The sequence below is a fragment of the Gracilinanus agilis genome, chromosome 4, assembly GCF_016433145.1.
Source record: "Gracilinanus agilis isolate LMUSP501 chromosome 4, AgileGrace, whole genome shotgun sequence".
NCBI classification, from domain to species: Eukaryota; Metazoa; Chordata; class Mammalia; order Didelphimorphia; family Didelphidae; genus Gracilinanus; species Gracilinanus agilis.
The window spans coordinates 375098679-375118113 of NC_058133.1; the positions used below are offsets into that span (position 1 = coordinate 375098679).

Sequence of the window (19435 nt, forward strand, 5' to 3'; positions counted from 1 at the left end):
AAAAGAAATAGGGAAGGTAATAACATCCTGATAAAAGGCGGTATAAACAATGAAGAAATATCAGTACTCAACATGTATGCACCAAATGGTATAGCATCCAGACTTTGAAAGAAGAAGCTAGCAGAGCTCAAGGATGAAATAGATAGTAAAACCATACTAGTGGGTGACCTCGAACTTCCCCTAACAAAACTAGATAAACCAGACCGAAAAATAAATAAGAAAGAAATAAGAGAGGTGAATGAAATCCTAAAAAATTAGATTTAATACATATATGGAAAAAATAAATAGGGACAAGAAGGAATACACCTTCTTTTCAGCAGCAAACACATGGAACATTCACGAAGACTGACTATGTACTAGGGCATAGAAACATGGTAAACAAATGCAAAAAAGCAGAAATGATAAATGAAACCTTCTCAGATCATAATGCAATAAAAATAGTTATTAGCAAGGATACATGGAGAAGCAAACCAAACACTAATTGGAAATTGAATAATAAGATTCTGCAAAATAAGTTAGTGAAAGAACAAATCATAGAAACAATTACTAATTTCATTGAAGACAATGTCAATGATGAGACTTCTTACGAAAACCTATGGGATGCAGCCAAAGCAGTTCTAAGGGGATTTTATATCACTGAGTACATATATTAACAAATTATGGAGGGCTAAGTTTAATGAATTGGGCATGAAACTTAAAAAACTAGAAACTGAACAAATTAAATATTTCCATATGAAAACTAAATTAGAAATACTAAAAATCAAAGGAGAAATTAATAAGAATGAAAGTAAAAGAACTATTGAATTAATAAATAAGACTAGAAGCTGATATTTTGAAAAAACAGATAAAATAGACAAAGTACTGGTAAATCGAATAAAAAAAAAGGAAAGAAGAAAACCAAATTAACAGTATCAAAGATGAAAAGGGAGACCTCACCTCTAATGAAGAGGAAATTAAGGCAATCATTAAAAAACTATTTTGCCCAATTAAATAGCAATAATTATAGCAATCTAGGGGATATGGATGAATATTTACAAAAATATAAATTGCCTAGATTAACAGCAGAAGAAATAGAATACCTAAATAATTCAATATCTGAAAAAGAAATTGAATGAGGCATCAATGAACTCCCTAAGAAAAAATCACCAGGGCCCAGTGGATTCAAAAGTGAATTCTATCAAACATTCAAAAAACAACTAAACCCAATACTATACAAATTATTTGACATAATAAGCAAAGAAGGAGTTCTACCAAATTCCTTTTATGACACAAATATGATACTGATTCCAAAGCCAGGTAGAACAAAAACAGAGAAAGAAAATTATAGACCAATCTCCTCAATGAATATAGATGCAAAAATCTTAAATAGAACAGCAAAAAGACTGCAGCAAGTAATCATGAGGGTTATCCTTCATGATCAGGTGGGATTATACCAGGAATGCAAGGATGGTTCATGATTATCTCAATAGACAATGAAAAAGCCTTTGACAAAATACAGCACCCATTCCTATTGAAAACACTGGAAAGTATAGGAATAGAAGGACCTTTCCTAAAAATAATAAACATTATATATATAAAACCATCAACAAGCATTATATGCAATGGAGTTAAATTAGAAGCCTTCCCAATAAGATAAGGCATGAAGAAAGGATGCCCATTATCACCTCTGTTATTTAACATTGTAATAGAAACACTATCAGTAGCAATTAGAGAAGAAAAAGAAATTGAAGGTATTAAAATAGACAATGAAGAGACTAAGTTATCACTTTGCAGATGATATGGTCAGCTTAAAAAATCCTAAAGAATCAACTAAAAAGCTAGTAGAAATAATCAACAATTTTAGCAAAGTTGCAGGATACAAAATAAATGCACATAAATCATCAGTATTTCTATATATTTCCAACCACAGCAGCCAGAGGTAGAAAGAGAAACACCATTTAAAATCACCTTAGACAATATAAAATGCTTAGGAATCTATCTACCATAATAAACACAGGAATTATACAAACACAACTACAAAACACTCTCCAAACAAATAAAACTAGATCTAAACAATTGGAAAAACATTGACTGCTCATGGGTAGGACAAGCTAACATAATAAAAATGACCATTCTACCCAAATTAATTTACTTATTTAGTGCCATATCTATCAAACTACCAAAAAACTTTTTTTACTGAATTAGAAAAAAACTATAAGAAAGTTCATTTGGAAGAACAAAAGATCAAAAATATAAAGGGAAATAATGAAAAAAAAACATGAAGGAAGGTGGCCTAGCAGTACTAGATATTAAACTATACTATAAAGCAGCGGTCATCAAAACTATGGTACTGGCTAAGAGACAGAAGGGAGGATCAGTGGAATAGACTTGGGGTAAGTGATGTCAGTAAGACAGTGTATGATAAACCCAAAATGCCCAACTTTGGGGACAAAAATCCACTATTTGACAAAAACTGCTGGGAAAATTGGAAAATGATATGGGAGAGATTAGCTTTAGATCAACATCTCACACCCTACACCAAGATAAATTCAGAGTGGTTGAATGACTTGAATAAAGGAAGAAACTATAAGAAAATTAGGCAAACATAGAATAGTATACTTGTCAGATCTTTGGGAAAGGAAAGATTTTAAAACCAAGCAAGTGTTAGAAAAAATTACAAAATGTAAAGTAAATAAGTTTGATTACATCAAATTAAAAAAGTTTTGTACAAACAAAAACAATGGAACCAAAATCAGAAGGGAAACTACAAATTGGGAAAAAATCTTTATAACAAAAAACTCTGAAAAAGGTCTAATTACTCAAATATACAAGGAGCTAAATTAACTGTACAAAAAAAAAAATCAAGCCATTCCCCAAATGATAAATGGGCAAGGGACATGAATAGGCAAATTTCAGATAAAGAAATCAAAACTGTCAATAAACACATGAGAAAGTGTTCTAAATCTCTAATACTTAGAGAAATGCAAATAAAAGCAACTCACATCCAGCAGACTAGCTAAAATGACAGCAGGGGAGAATAATGAATGTTGGAGGGGATGTAGCAAAATTGGGACATTAATGCGTTGCTGGTGGAGTTGTGAACTGATCCAACCATTCTGGATGGCAATTTGAAACTATGCCCAAAGAGTGCTAAAAGATTGCCTGCCCTTTGATCCAGCCATACCATTGCTGGGTTTGTACCCCAAAGAGATCATAGGGGAAAAGACATGTACAAAAATATTTATAGCCGTGCTCTTTGTGGTAGCAAAAACTGAAACTGGAAAACAAGGGTAGCGTATGCCTGTCAAATGGGGAATAGCTGAACAAATTGTGGTATCTGTTGGTGATGGAATACTATTGTGCTATAAGGAATAATGAACTGGAGGAATTCCATGTGAACTGGAAAGACTTCCAGGAATTGATGCAGAGTGAAAGGAGCAGATCCAGGAGAACATTGTACACAGAGACTGATACACTGTGGTAAAATCGAATGTAATGGACTTCTCAACTAGCAGCAATGCAATGACCCAGGACAATTCTGAGGGATTTATGGAAAAGAACGCTACCCACATTCAGAGGAAACACAGAAGAAAAACAATTGCTTGAACACATGTATTGATGTGGACACGATTTGGGATGTAAACTCTTAAAGCCCACCCTAGAACAATTATCAATAACATGGAACTAGGCCTTGATCGATGACACATGAAGAAACCAGTGGATATTTGCCTTGTTTAGAGGGTTAGGGGGTTGGAGGAGAGAGAGCAAGAACATGAATCATGTAACCATGGAAATTTTTTTTTCTAAAAAATAAAAAATTCAAAATAATGATTTTAAAAAAAGGAATTTGGAATTATATGATAAAACAATTTAAATTCTGAGACATGAGAGAAGAAGTGTTTTGTATCAGTTAACAGAGAAGACCAGTGTTGCTGAATCTCAGGGTAGAGAAGTAAGTAATGCCCCAGGAGGCTGGAAAAGATAGGCTGGAGACAGGTTTTATGGGACATTAAGCTGAGCAGAAGAGTTTATATTTTATCTTAGAGACAATAGGAAATAAATTGCTTGATTAGGGGAGTCATTTGGCCTAATCTGTGCTTAATGAAAATTACTTTTGTGGCAGCTGTGAGAGACTTGAGGGAAGAAGACTAAATAGAAGCGGGTTGCAATAATCTAAGTGAAAGAACACAAGGCTCTGGACTAAATTGGCAGCTGTTGTGAGTATAGAGAGAATAGGGAAGATGTAAAAAACATTGCAAAAGTATAAACATTAAAATCCAGTAACTGATATGGTACATAATAGAAAGAAGAGTGCTGAGTTAAGGATAATGTTAAGATTAGACACTAGAGACAATGGGAAGCATGGTGGTGCCTTTGATAAAATTAGGGAAGTTTGGAAAAGGGAAGTGTTTGGGGAGAAAGATAATGAATTAAGTGAATCTTAGTAAAATCTGCTTGAATTTATATCTTATATCAGGTTATCAAACTGAGTATTTTCATTTTATTTGCTTTGTTACAAGGCAGGATTCAATTCTGTGGATGTGGGTGTGGGTGCATATATGACATGTGGTGTAGTTTGGAGGAAACCGGGAAAACACTTCCAGAGGCAATAATAAACGGATCAATAAAATTGATTTTTTAAATTAAAACAATGAATATAAATAATTAAAAGAAATATGGGAAGAAACATAAGTAATTCAAACAGAAAAGCAAAAAAAAACTATCTATGTGAATTAAATCAAAATATCCAATTGGATAAAATACTGATTAAAATCCATAAAGATAAGTTTGAAATAGGATAGGTAAGTAAATTCTGTTACTACTTTATGAAGGTCAAGATCGGTTTTCTTTATTTTTTTTAATCTGAAAAATAATAGGTTTGTCCTTGTTTTTCCTCTTTTTATTTTGTTTACATGCTTGCTGATTAAAGTTTTTGGAAGAATTTATTCTGGGAAAGTTTTATTTTACCTATCCTATTTCAACTTTAGGAAAAACACTAACATTTTCAGCAAACAACAAAGAATGCTTAGTTTTCTAAGCTAACAAAGTAGATAAACAAAATGTTCTTATTAGAAAAAAAAGAAATTTCAATATACATTTTTCCCTCTTTGTTAGCTCTTTAAGGTAGGTTGATATTATCTGCTTATTTTTAATTGCCACATGAAATATAAACACAAATGAGTATAGTCTGAATTACTTACATGTTTTGAGACTCCTGGCTTACAGAAGAAATAGAATCCGAACCTTCTACAGGAGTAGGAATTCTTTCTGAAAGCAAGCTGATCTATAAAATAAAAATTTTTATTTATTAAAAATGGCTTTACTAACACTTACTGCTCAAAAATAAAATTCTATTATAAATTAAAATATTCATAATATCCCCTGACCTTGTTTTTCAAGTTATTTATTAATATTATATAGAATCCTTTGCAATGTGGGATTAGACTACAAAGGATTTATTTTCCTGACTGTGGCAAGGTTGCAATGTTTATCATTATGTGAAGTGTTCCTAATTATTTAAGTACATATTTTTAAAGTGATGAAAAGGACAAGAGTACATGTGTGTATATGTGTGTGTGTTGTATTTTTGTGAATGGCCTCTATATTCAGGAAAAATAAGTGGTTAAAGCACAAGCATCTTCCAGACTGTGATGTGAAATTATACAGACATCTATTTTATCATATTCACCTGTTTTCTGCATATGTGTATCTTAAGACAGACACTGAACAATAAACTCGGCTCAAAATTGAACAGGAAAGAATGAGAAGAGTTTCATTTAAGACAGTTAAGAGGGTTTTTAATGGCCCCATAAATATTATCAGTTTGTTGTTGCTGAAACATTATCTCAGTTGTATCCAACTCTTCATGACCCCTTTGGGAGTATTCTTGGCAAAGATAGTGAAGTGGTTTGCCATTTCCTTAGAAACTGAGGCAAACAGAGTTATGTTACTTGATCAGGGTCAGACAACAAGTATCTGAGGCTGGATTTGAAGTCAGATCTTCTTGTCTCTAGGCCAGGCACTCTATCCACTAAATAACTCAGCTTCCCAGAAATATTATAAACAAAAAAGAGATAGACAAAAACAGATATATATGTGTGTGTGTATATATATATGTATATACATATATATATATATACACAAACAAAACCCATCACTATCATTTTTACATACAGTGGCAGCAACTCAGTGGAAAAGATAGCCTGACAGGCAGAAAGCCCTCAATCCAAGTCCTGCCTCTGATACATACTGGTCACATGCACCTAAGCAAGTCACTTTTTCACTGATGCAGGCAACTCTCTGAGCCTCCAAATGGCAAATCAGTTACCCACCTGCATTGGAGGAGATAGGTTCATCAGTCCAAAAGAAAACTGCCTGAACTACAGAAACAAAAATCTAGCAAGGACAAATTGTTTAGTGTCTCCTGATTTTCCCCACATAAGCTAGGGTCCCAAAACACCATATTGGGCTAGCATGGATCCATAATTTTTTTAACCCACCAAATATCAATGTTATGATTCTTGATCCTTTACCTTCAAGGGACAGGTAAATGCCAAACATCAGGAAGTAAAAATTCCTAACAATTTTTGAAGGCTAAACAACTAAATCTTTATATTAAAATAGTAGAGATAAAGGTTTAAAAATATAAAGTGTAATGTAGAAAGATCATATTAAAATTTTTATACTTTTTTATATTTTATAACAACAATGGCAAAGATGATAACAATGATAATTAGTATCTTAAGGAAGTATGGTAGTAAAGGAGAATGTTTTATTCATAATTAGTTGTCAAAAATACAAGTATCGAATCATATATTTGTACACTGAAAATTTGCATCATTGAAGAGGTTATCTATTTTTGAACCAAAATGGCAACTTCACTGAGAATTATATTCATTTGAATAGCATTTTTTAAAAGGAGAGCATATGGGAGAAAAAAAGAAACATTACCTTATGCTGAATGAACTTCGCTAAACAGATTTCAAATATTCTAATAGGTGATTTTTAGTGCATTTCAAATATCTTACTGATGTTGCCCAGGCCATTTACATGAACACTACTTATGTTAAATACATCTCCCCCATTACAAATACTCATCCTAATAATCAGGGGTCAGCAACGTATGGCTCTTGAGCCATATCTGGCTCTTTTGAGGGCCAGATATGGCTCTTTCTGTAGGAGCAATAAAGTCAATTTTTTTTCAGGCGCTGTTACAGAAGCACGCACTGTGAGCACTGTACGGCTCTCATGAAATTACATTTTAAAAAATGTGGCGTTTATGGCTCTCATGGCCAAAAAGGTTGCCGACCCCTGCTAATAATGAAATCAATAAAAGTGCTCACTACCATAAAATACATTATAGAGAAAATAACAGTAAAACAATTGAAATAAGCAGTTGACCAAAATTTCAACAAACTGTAATAAAAAATAGCTTTCATAATTACCTTTTTCCATGCCTTTGCAATAGAGTCATGCAAACTATAAGGAATTAACACCTCTAGACCTTCACAGGTGCTGTACATCTGGCGGCACACTGAAATGAAAGCTCCTTTAACCACAGGCAACATCTCTGATCCAGAAAAAACAGAAATATCCTCATCAAGAAGCTTCTTTGAAAACTGGGCAATTAAATGAGCACCTGTGGAACTAGAAGAGAATACCATGAATCCTGGCTCACCATTCTATTTTTTAAAGCAATTTCAGACTACCAAAAGTACCATTCACCTAACCCTATTCTGTTCTTCATCAGGACTCTTTAAACTACTTCTCCTTCCCTGTCAGTATAAGCAGAGATTTCCAAAATGTAGGAAGTAAGACATAGGAGAAAATTCAAGGAGAATTGATGGGAAGGAAATTGAGAATTGTAATAGGAAATAGACTTTAAAAGTAGGAAAGCAGACTTAGCAGGCAGACTAAGGGTAAAAAGCCTTGGCTGTCAGCCATCCACATTCTAAATGGAATGAAGGAAAAAAAAAAACTGTTTGCCTTCAGGACTCTGGTCAAGCTGGGAAAGGGAGATGGTGTGATTGCCTTTACCTGCACAGTGAAGAGCCCAAGGAGTGTGGAGTTATCACTGAGAAGGAAGACCTGCCAGGGAAGAACAAGTGAGCAAGACCTAGCTGGGGTGGTAGACATCCCAGTCTGAGACAAGCTCCTTGATTAACCTGGATTTACCTTCCTGTGGACCTGTTTTACCTTCCTGTGGACCCGTTTCCAGTACCATCAAGAGGAGCAGAAGTGGACATGACTCTATGAGAGACCCATTTCCCTTCTAGTCTGTAATAGTCTGTATAGAGCAGTGTAGGCATTAACCCATTCTCCCAGCCCTTGTGTGGTCTTTAGTGGTTAGATTTAGTGTGGCCTCTCCCCATTATCTCTGACCCTCAATCATGATTAAAACCTGTGTTTATAAATTTTTGTCCCTGTATTACCCTGTCACTTATTTGTTTCAGTCTCCCTGGCTAAGTAGATTAGTGTGGCAGTTTGGATCCAACTGTCATTCCTGTCAACTGCCCAATCATTCATTGAACTGTATTTCCCCAGCTCGTAAGGTCCCAACCTATTACACATTCCTGTCTCCTACTCACCCTTCTTCTGAACCCAGATAAAATATATGTTAACCCCAGTTTTTACCATAAGAGAATGCAGTCATACATATGCTTTTCTTTGGGGTAGAATATCCATGACCCCATTTAGAATTTTCTTGGCAAAGATACTGAGGTAGTTTCTCATTTCCTTCTCAACTCAATTTATAGATGAGGAAACTGAGGCAAACAGAGTAAAATGACTTGCCTAGGGTCATTGAGCAAGTAATTGCCTGAAGCCATATGCAAGTGGCTACAGATAGCTATCAACAAGTCTTTATCCAATCTATCACCTCACTACCCTTTCTCCATTCCACAATACATCCACAATTCCATACTCCCCTGTTTTCTCCAGCAGATGACTACTGCCTCAATTACCCAACCCCTTTTTCTAATGTCCAATATCTTCCTACCTAATGATTCATTCTCTGCTGTCCATAAGTCATACCTAAGTCATCTTCATCCTTGAAAGAATAAAACCGCTTATATGACTCCACCACCCCTCAAACTACCGTCCTAGCATCTCTTCTTTTCCCAGCTAGACTCCAAGCAGGAAGGTCAGGAGGTTCATGTCCATTGCTCCCATTTCCTCTCCTCTTCCTTACTGCCTCACATCCCCTCTGAGTGACCTCATACTTCAGATGTACTATCTTCTCCAAAGTGCTTTTTCTCACTTCTCCTGGAGGAACTCTCTGCAGCCTAACACTATGGACCACACTTGACTCCAAGGTACTATCGCCAAATATGGACTTTCATGACACTTTTCTCTTGGTTCTCCTGTTTCAATGATCTTTCTCTGTATGTTTTGCTTGGTCATCATACATCCTGGGTCCCTTAGATAAAGCTGTTCTTCTGGATTCTTTCCTGAATCCTCTTCACTTCCTATACTCTCTCAGCAACCTGATGAAGACCAATGGGTTCAATTACTATCTCTATGCAGATAAATTATTTTAGCCTCTTCTTCTGAGCTCCAGTATCACATTCCCAATTGTCCTTTAAACATTTCAGGATAGGGGGTAGCTAGGTGGCTCAGTGGATTGAGAGCCTAGAGTCAGGCCTAGAGTCAGGGGGTCCTGGGTTCAAATCTGGCCTCAGACACTTCCCAGCTGTGCAACCCTGGGCAAGTCACTTAACCCCCATTGACTAGGCCTTACAGCTCTTCTGCCTTGGAATTAATACATAGTATTGATTTTAAGATGGAAGGTAAGGTTTTTATTTTTAAAGATAAACAAATAAATAATATTTCAGGGTACAATGTAAGCATCTGAAATGCAAATCAATGAAAGTGAAAATAACCTAATTTTTCTACCAAGAGCACTACATTATTGAGCTTCCATATTTTAGTTGAGGGCATCATCACTTTCCAATTACCAAGGTTCATAGCCTTAGAATTATCTTCAACTCCTTACTCTCCTTCACTTCAGATACTCTTTTTGATTCATCTCCCACAACATATTTCCCATCTTTCCCCTCTTCCTCAATCACAATCATAGGGCTACCATCCTAAGGCAGTCACTCCATACTTGTCAACTAGCCTATCACAAGAGCCTCCTCATTGGTATTCCTGCTAAGTTTTTCCCCTTTCTAATTCCTCTAAGGCAGTGATGGGCAAACAATGGCTGCAGGCCAGATGCAGTCCCCTAAAATGTTCTATGCAGCTGTGGGACATTATTCCTAATCTAACGAACACAATGAGTAAGATACAATACAATGAAACTTTGAAAGAGTTGCCTTAGAAACAGACTGACAGATGAGCATTTCCTTTCCTTTGGCCCCTCTTTAAAAAGTTTGCCCATCACTCCTGTAAGGGTAACTAAAGCACAGGTCTGATCGCATCACTCCTGACTCAATACACTCCAGTAGCTCCCTTTGGCCTCTTGAATCTAATACAGTCTCCTCTATTTAGCCTGTGAAGACATTTGTAACCTGCGTCACCAACCACCAGCTTCAGGGCACACTTTCTGATCATGGGGAGACTGTGATGTATATCAGTGAGACTGTGAAAAAGGGCTTAAAATAATCAAACACTCAAACAGATCTAGGATTTCATCAGTGTGGGAATTCCTTCCAACAATATGGATAGCCACATATCCATGTCTCTCTATCCTATTAAACTTGTCTGTGTTTTCTCAAAAGTTTACATTCTCTAAGAAACAAGTTGTCTTGTTATTCTTGCCCCCAACATTAAATCCATTGTTTCTGAATCACTGCACAAGCTGTCCCGCCAGTTTGGAAGGTACCACCTCTTCACCTCTGCCTTTTAGATGCTTTCAAAATAGAGAACAAAGGCTACCTCCTACAGGAAGTCTTTCCTGAAGCTCCCATTACTCAGCTGCAGCTTTTTTCCTACTAAAACTATTTTGCATTTGTTTTGCATGTATATGAATACATGCCACCTTCTCCCACTAGAATATGAGCTCTTTGAAAGAAAATGGTATTTTTGTCTTTGTGTGACCAGCGTCATGGGACGCCAGATGGGCAGGCAAAGAGCTCCACTGGTGCCCTCACAATACTGGAAGACAGTGAGGATGTTTCTCAGCACAATGACTGATTCCCTGAGACAAACTTCTGGGGAAACAAAAAAAAGTTGCATAGGATGGGCATGCAAAGATGGGTTACTATAAATACTGTTGGAAGAAACTCCCACATTGATAACATCAGAGATCCATTTGAGTATTTTGATTGATTTTTTAAAATTTGATTGATTGAAATTTATTATTTTCAGCATTTTCCACCATTCATGGCTCAAACCAGGAACCTAATAGATGATTATTTATTGGGCAGCTGATAGAACTATTTTCAAAAAGAGTAACTGAGTACTCAGCAGAAATTAAAACAAACATTTCAGAAGTCCTCAGCCCACAGACCCCTCTTTGCAATTCATCTCATGATCATAACACCCAATTTGCCTCCATACCACTTGGCAAAGGTCTTGCTTAGAGTTAATCCAAAAGTAATTAAGGATGCCAGAGGATGGTCAGTAACCTTTGGTATTGTCTCTTAATTGTTTTTGTTTTTTATAAAATATATATTTTTTATATTTTATTATATTTTTTATAAAATATAATTTTTAAAAAGATATTAATACAGAAAAAATATAACATAAGACCAAAAACTATAAACAGGTAATTGCTTACTTTTCATCCTTAGAAGAGTTCATGTTTTCTCCATAAAGAAGTAGAAAAAGGCCTTCTTCCACAGAAGCAATTCTTGCCAAAACATCAGCAATATGAATTAAAGCTGTTTCAGAAAAATTTGGAGCAACCTATATATAAACATATAGATAAGATTTTCAAAAATAAATTATATTTTCTGTCATGCCAATCATTCATCCAACCCATGTGCATTAAAGTGACAGGGATAAACTCATATATGTATAATAACAACAGGAAGTTAATTTTGGTATCTATGGATCATCATAAAGATTGAATAAAATATAAGAGTAAATGGTAGCATACTGCCAATACAGGACTAATCAGCTTAAAAACAAAAATATGCATTTTTCAATCCAAACTAGTTAATTGTTATTTATTAAACCAGATATTATAAGTCTCATTAATGCTGCTAGAAATAGTTTCATGCTTTCTCTTATTCATTCTTGCTCTTCAGGAGATTACTTGTCAACCAGTCTCACTTGTCTCTGAGACCAACCCTTCTTTGGCACTCTTCTGTGGAAAATCTTTAAATGCTTCACTAACAGCCTTTTCTTTCTTCTTCTTCTCCTTCTTCTTTTTTTTGGGGGGGTACTGCTATTACTAGCCTGTTTCTTTAACTATCCCCCAGGTATCATCTTAATAGAAAGATTTTTTAAGGATTTTTACAAGGCATGAGCATATTTAAGACTGATCAAAATAAATGTTTTCTGCAATTTTTTATGCCAAATTGTTATAGCTAGTGTATTATCAATCTTCTGCATAAACTAATACTTGTATACTATGAATAAAAACTCATATCAACATAAAATATTTTCATGTTGGGAAATAAAAGAATAATAAAATTACATTTCAAAATGTACTACATTACAAAATTAAATTTCTACTTAATGTACTCACCAATTCTCTACAGGGTATCTCTGACTGTATTTAGTAAAGCATACTAACCTCAATTCCTTTCATTAAATTATGAATAGGTTCAAGAAATGCATCTATTACTGGGGTCTTATATAAACATTCAGTTGCACACTCCTTTTGATCACACAGTATCCGTAGTATTTCAGTCACCAAACTTGCTGGAGAATAGTCCTCTAAAGGATAAAACAAAGCAGAATTTTGTGAGATTTAATTCAACAAACTGTACATATAATGAACAGGTTTTAAAGATGTGCTTTAAAGGTGCTTGGTGTGGAAGATAAAAGAAAGCAAACAATATGGGATGTTTCAAAATTAAGATTAAGATTACTAAGATTTTTGGAACATGCTTTATATATCCTCTCTCTTCAAGTAAAAGGAAAAATAATGAAGTTCAACTTTTTTTCCTCCACTTTTCAGTTATCTTACTCTCCTTGATCCCAGTTGTGATTTTCTAGGGAGACACTGAAGTGGTTTGCCATTTCCTTTTCCAGCTGATTTTAAAGATGAGGAAACTGAGGCCAATGGGATTAAGTGATTTGCCAAGGGTAACATAGTAAGTATCAGAAGCCACATAAGTTTTCCTGACTCTTAGCTTCATTCTCTATCCACTGCATCACCAAGCTGCTCATTCACTACTTATAATAATAGTGTATATAGAGTTTATATGGCACTCAAAAGTTTGCAAAGTACTTTACGAATATTATCTCATTAAAAAAAAAACAAGAGAAAAGTGCTATTATTATTCTTGCTTTACAGATGAAAAAACTAAGGCAGAGGGTTAAGTAAGTGCACAGTCTCAAAGCTAGTTAAGTGTCTTCCTGACTCTAGGTTCAGAATTCTAAAATTTCAAGGATCTGTGCTTTCATCATTGGATATTCTCTTCATCATGCCGATTGAAATTTATACCTTATCACAACTCTTTATGAATTGTTATGGTTGAAAAAAAATCATCTACTGTTCAATCTTCTAGAAATGAGCACAGACATACATATAACATGTGGCTTACTCATACTACAAGCTTTCCCAGCTTTGTAGGACATACGAAAAATAATTCTTTGCTATCACAGACTTTAAAAATCCTGAGTCACCTCCATGATGCAACAACGTAAGACTTTAGAGAAGTAGTTTTTAAAAAGATGCCTTAGCTTTACTTTCTAACATCATTTTCTAATAACTAAAATTAAAAAATAATCAAATATGATCAAAGTTAAAGTATAAATATAAAGTATAAAGTAATATAAAGTATAAAGTATAAGCATAAATTTAAAAGTAAATGATACAGGTAGATTGGATAACTCCCAACATTCACGGGGAAAAAAGAGTGAGGACATGTACACAGAGGAAACTAGAATAACTGCCAATATCCATGAGAACACTCCATGATTAAGAGAACTGTAATAAGTCTTTGTGATACACTTATGACAAGTTGCTTGAGCTTAAGCTCCACTTACACACGGCTTCATTTTCCTACATCATGCCAAAATTAAGATTTGGAATGGCACTGAGACCAAAAGAGCAAATAGATTCTACATGCCTTAGACTACATAATATTATCCAATAAATACTCTAAATATTACCTAATAAAACATACAGCTAGATCGACAATATTAAATATCATGCAGATATTCCTTGAAATGTTGAATTTGACTAATATAGTTACATGTAATGTAGCAGATTGGCTAAAATGACAGCAGGGGAGAATAATGAATGTTGGAGGGGATGTGGCAAAATTGGGATATTAATGAATTGCTGGTGGAGTTGTGAATTGATCCAACCATTCTGGATGGCAATTTGAAACTATGCCCAAAGAGCGCTAAAAGACTGCCTGTCCTTTGATCCAGCCATAGCATTTCTGGATGTATACCCCGAAGAAATCATAGGGGAAAAGACACGTACAAAAATATTTATAGCCGTGCTCTTTGTGGTGGCAAAAAACTGGAAAACGAGGTTATGCCTGTCAATTGGGGAATGGCTGAACAAATTATGGTATCTGTTGGTGATGGAATACTATTGTGCTCAAAGGAATAATAAACTAGAGGAATTCCATGTGAACTGGAAAGACCTCTAGGAATTGATGCAGAGTGAAAGGAGCAGAACCAGGAGAACATTGTACACAGAGACTAATACACTGTGGTAAAATCGAATGTAATGGACTCCTCTACTAGCAGCAATGCAATGACCCAGGACAATTCTGAGGGATTTATGGAAAAGTACGCTACCCACATTTAGAGGAAGAACTACAGGAGTGGAAGTACAGAAGAAAAACAACTGTTTGAACACATGGATTGATGTGGACATGATTTAGGAAGTAAACTCTAAACGACCACACTAGTACAACTATCAATAATATGGAAATAAATCTTGATCAATGACACATGAAGAAACCAGTGTAAATGCTCATCGGCTATTGGGGGTGCTGGGGAGGTGGGGGGGAGTGTAAGAACATGAATCATGTAACCATGGAAAATTTTTTTCTAAAAAAATAAAACAAAATCTTTGAGATAAAAAAAGAATTTGGATCTCAAAAAAAATTTTTTTAATGTTAAAATTTTTAGATGTAATTGGAGAAAATTAAGATTTTATTTTAAAAAAATCAGCATTGCCAAAGAAATGTTATTATATGGTTGTTTACATATGTGGCTATACAGAGTGAAACTTTAGATGCAGTACTTTATAATCAATTTTCCTGAATAATTTTTCCTTTATGCAAGATAAATTCAATTATTTTTATTTCAGAATATGTTGGAAGCTATCCAACAGCTCCAGGGGTCTGGGAGGTGCATGGTTTAGGTGAGAATGAATGAGGCAGAAGCCAGAGGCTGTTAGTTAGCTCATAGCTGCTCTGTCAGACATGGAGCTTTGGATTTATTTTATGCAGTATTCCAAAGCCATTTTCATAAAGCACAAAGGAGTTTGCAGTTGCGCAGTCAACCAAAGTTACAGAATTACATCATGATTGGCATATATTCTACAAAAGATTTTTCTCATGAAGAGTATGCCCAGATGAGACAAGGTCCAAGGTTAAAAATGAGTTTCATTTTATCTAAAAGTTATTTTAGTAAAAAGCGTCCATACTTCAAAAGATATCTTTAAAGCATGAGACTTTAAGATTATGTGAAATGGAAAGTACCTAGCTGAATATGAAGGGTCTCTGACTTTGCCTACTTTGACATTGGGCTGTCTGGAAACAGATACAGGGCCAGGGCAGCTTCTGCTAATTTATGCCTTTTTTGGCATGGGAGAAAACTGTTAACTCCTTAACTGCTGGTTTACTATAAGGTACTTATAAACTTAAAGCTATCCTAGAAAATTAGATTATAATGCTTTCCAATAAGAAAAGGTGTTGATCATAAAAAGGAGTCACAGAGAGGAGTCCAGATTTTTATCTTAAATGAAACCATCCTGTCTGCATCCTGACTTGCAGAGCAGAAAAATCAAATGCGCTTGCGTAGCTGCATTGATCTTTTGATGGGGTCCAGATAAAAGGACTCTATTAAAGGACCTTGTTTCTCTCAGTGGCTTCCAACAAGAATATCAGTGAAATAGTTACAATTATAAATAATTTATTGCAATTTCATTTCTTTTAAGCAATCGGTACTTATAATCTATTCATCAGTTATCTGTGGCAATTTACAGAGGAATATTGCTTTAAGAAACAATCTAAGTTTACACAAAAGATCAAATTCTCACAGGATTTATAGCTGGAAAGGATCTTAGAAATGATCTAATTCAACTTCTTCATTTCACAGATGTGAAAACTGATGTCAAAGTGGTTAAGTAACACACGAGAATTAAATAAAATGTCTAAACAGAATTGGAAATGTCTTCTAAAACTAAATACCATGATATTTCTTACATCACTGAAAAAAATGCTTCATTATAAAGGTACACTTATAATGTAGCCATATTAAATATCCAGTATTACTGGTAAAGTTAGGATATGCTTCTTTGAGCACAGAACTACATAAATAAATGGAAGCCATAGTGGAACTAAATATTTGGCTTATAATATGAAAAAACTCTACAAAGCCCTAATCTAATGCTCAAATATTACTTTCCAGACTGTACTCTGGAATTCCATTACCATGCCCCAGGCCTTCATCTCAAAGCCTTACTTCTAGCCTAAAACACACAAAGGAAATGCTTTATATTCCCTCAGACTATTTCTGATTGTATAACTTGCTCCTTGAACCTCCATTTAAGGAAGGCACCTCAGGCTCTGTCTCATCTTTTCTAGGCTACCTTCAGATAAGTTCCTTGAGGAAAGGGACTGTCTACTTTTTACTTGATTTATATTGCAAGCACTAAGCAGAGTTTTTAGTACATAGTAAGGACTTAATCTTTTCCCTAGAATTTGGAGTCTAATCCTTCCCTGGATCACCTTCTACTTATCAAATAGCTCTGTGGAAAACTCAATGGGGATATTTTCTATAAAATTGTTTTCAGCACCCCCCAAAAATAGCCTGATTCTAAACTAAAACATATCTGGTATGATCTCTCTCCAGGAAGCCTGAATCCAGCTGCTCAAGCTTGGCCTAGCTCTCTGCTGGTCTGATGGGCTTCTTACCCAACTGAGTTCTACAGTGTCTGTTAAGACTGGAGGGAGCCTATGGCTAGGTGGATTGTCATAAGCATGCTATTTTAATAAACTGATATTTTAAAGTGAAAAATATAGCCTCCAGATAATTTTGTATGTCATAAGTGGCAAACCATGAATCAAGAGTTTAAATTCCTCTTCTTCTTTTTTTTGGCATTTAACTCCAAAAATATTGGGTCCAAATGTGGAACATATTTTTTTTCCCTCTACGAGGAGTTACTGATCTATAGAGTAGAAATTTTTAAGTTTTCAAAACAAATTTTAACTTGGTTCCTGAGAAGCTGAATCAGTCAACAACTTTGGTGAGATATTCATGTTCAATGTATGTTATGTGTCTATTTCTTGTGAGCATGTGTCATGTATTTTTGTGTATATTTGTCAGTAACATTTAGAGAGGGAAAAGTAGGTAAAAACAGTGTAGATAGCAAAAAAAAATTGCAGTCAGAAAGGTAAAAAGAAAAACAATAGTATAAGCTTAGTTTTAAGACAATAAGATTAAGAGAAAGCTGGCCTTTAGTTTTTTAAAACCTCATTTTTTAAAAACATTAATTAATCTGTGGATAGGAGGGTCAGCTGAACCACATGACCTCCCAGGAAGAAACTGGGAAAGGGATTAAAAACTGTTAGAAAAAGGGGATTCCTGGAAGCATAAATCAAAGAGAAAAGTGTTTTTTGTTTGTTTCTTTCTTTCTTTTTAATGGGAAATGCATTCTGTAAGAACACTAGCCCAGAAGGATCTCCTTTACAACTGCTGCTCCTCTCATGGGGAATGAGGGCTACTCCCAATAGAGTAAGGCATGACAAAAAAGCAAGGAATTAAATTTTGTAAAAAATTGATTTAAAAATATGACTACAATAGCTGAGGACCCCTTTTGGCCCTGACACAATTCTTTCCACTTTAATACAATGATGGGATTAAAATGTGCCATAGGGGACAGAAATCTATCATGGGCAGCTGAGATAAAATAAAATAGTATAAACTTGTGTTGGTGAAGACATGGAACACATGCCCCAGCAGAAGGGGGCTGCTCCCTTCCCCCTCTCCATGGAGCCTGAGAACATTTTTCACATGCCCCGCCCCTCTGTCCATCAGCCCAGTGAGAGTACTTCCTCCCTCCACTCTCTAGGGTAATGCCTGGGGCTCACAGACAGGCTTAAGTTGCAGTTTAGAAACATCATCTCTAAAAGGTTTGCCAATACTGGCCTAATCACTCCTCAGTCTCCCCTTAATTCTGCATTTCCTTCTCCTCCCACTCTTCCTTCTTTCTGACTACCCTATCCATTGCTTCATCTGTTCCCCCCTACTCCTTTTCCAGGGCTTCCACCCACATTTTGACCTGTTCCTCTATTCCCTCCTTATTTTTTTTGCCTATACCCAAAGCCCCTCTTCTATTTCCTTTCCATGGCCTGGCCTTCCCATTCTAGCTCCCTGAAGTCCCTGCCATCTCCATTCTCCTCTTCTCCCCTCCTGAACTGCCTTCAGCCCATCCCATCCCTAACCCTTCCCCAGCCTTTCCAGTGCCTTGTGCCTCCCCTCCCCTGTCTCAGCTCCAGGCATGGCCTCTCTGCCAGCCCTTTACATTCTCCCTCTTCCTCCTTCTCCTCTCTGATCCTCTCTTTCTACCCAGACTTTAGAGTCAGGAGTAGTGGAAAATGCTCCTCTAGAGCAGAGATGGCAAACCTTTTAGAGATGGAGTGCCAGGCCCCCCTCCACCTCCCAGACCAAGTGCTAAGCCTCTCCCCACCTCATGCCAGATACACTCCGTCCCTCCTTAACTTACAAAGGGGACAGAGGACGCTCTCTCATTGGGCTGCTGGGTGGAAGGGCAGCTGAAGTGAGAAAAGTCTTCAGAGAGTGTAGAGAGGGGGAAGGGAGTAGTCCAAGCACTCTGCAGCCTGTGAACAGCCCACTTTACCCCCTGTATGCTCCCATTGGGCTGCTGGGTAGATCTAGGGATGTGAAAAGATGTCATCAGGCACGTAGAGGTAGGGAGGGGAGCACCTCTGCCTGAGTCCCTCAGTCTTTCTAGTAACAAACTAGGGGGTGGGGGTGCCCCTGTGCCCACAGAGAGCACTCTGTGTGCCATCTTGGGCACCCATGTCATAGGTTCACCATCACTGCTCTAGGAGCATGTTTCCTCTGAGAGAAGTTGCCATACATGACCAAAGGGACAACATGGTAATGCTAAGACAACACATCCCTT

General features: G+C 36.0%; 1 protein-coding gene across 2 annotated transcripts in view; it reads right to left on the reverse strand.

The window, feature by feature from the left end:
• TBC1D32 (TBC1 domain family member 32) overlaps window positions 1-19435 on the reverse strand; it is a 215180-nt gene that overhangs the window by 134579 nt on the left and 61166 nt on the right. For both annotated transcript variants that reach the window (XM_044676877.1, XM_044676876.1), the window contains exons 14-17: window positions 12665-12807; window positions 11702-11829; window positions 7425-7626; window positions 5181-5263 (exon numbers count right to left, since the gene is read on the reverse strand). In XM_044676877.1, coding sequence (XP_044532812.1) covers window positions 5181-5263; window positions 7425-7626; window positions 11702-11829; window positions 12665-12807 — 556 coding nt within the window. The remainder of the gene's footprint in view (window positions 1-5180; window positions 5264-7424; window positions 7627-11701; window positions 11830-12664; window positions 12808-19435) is intronic.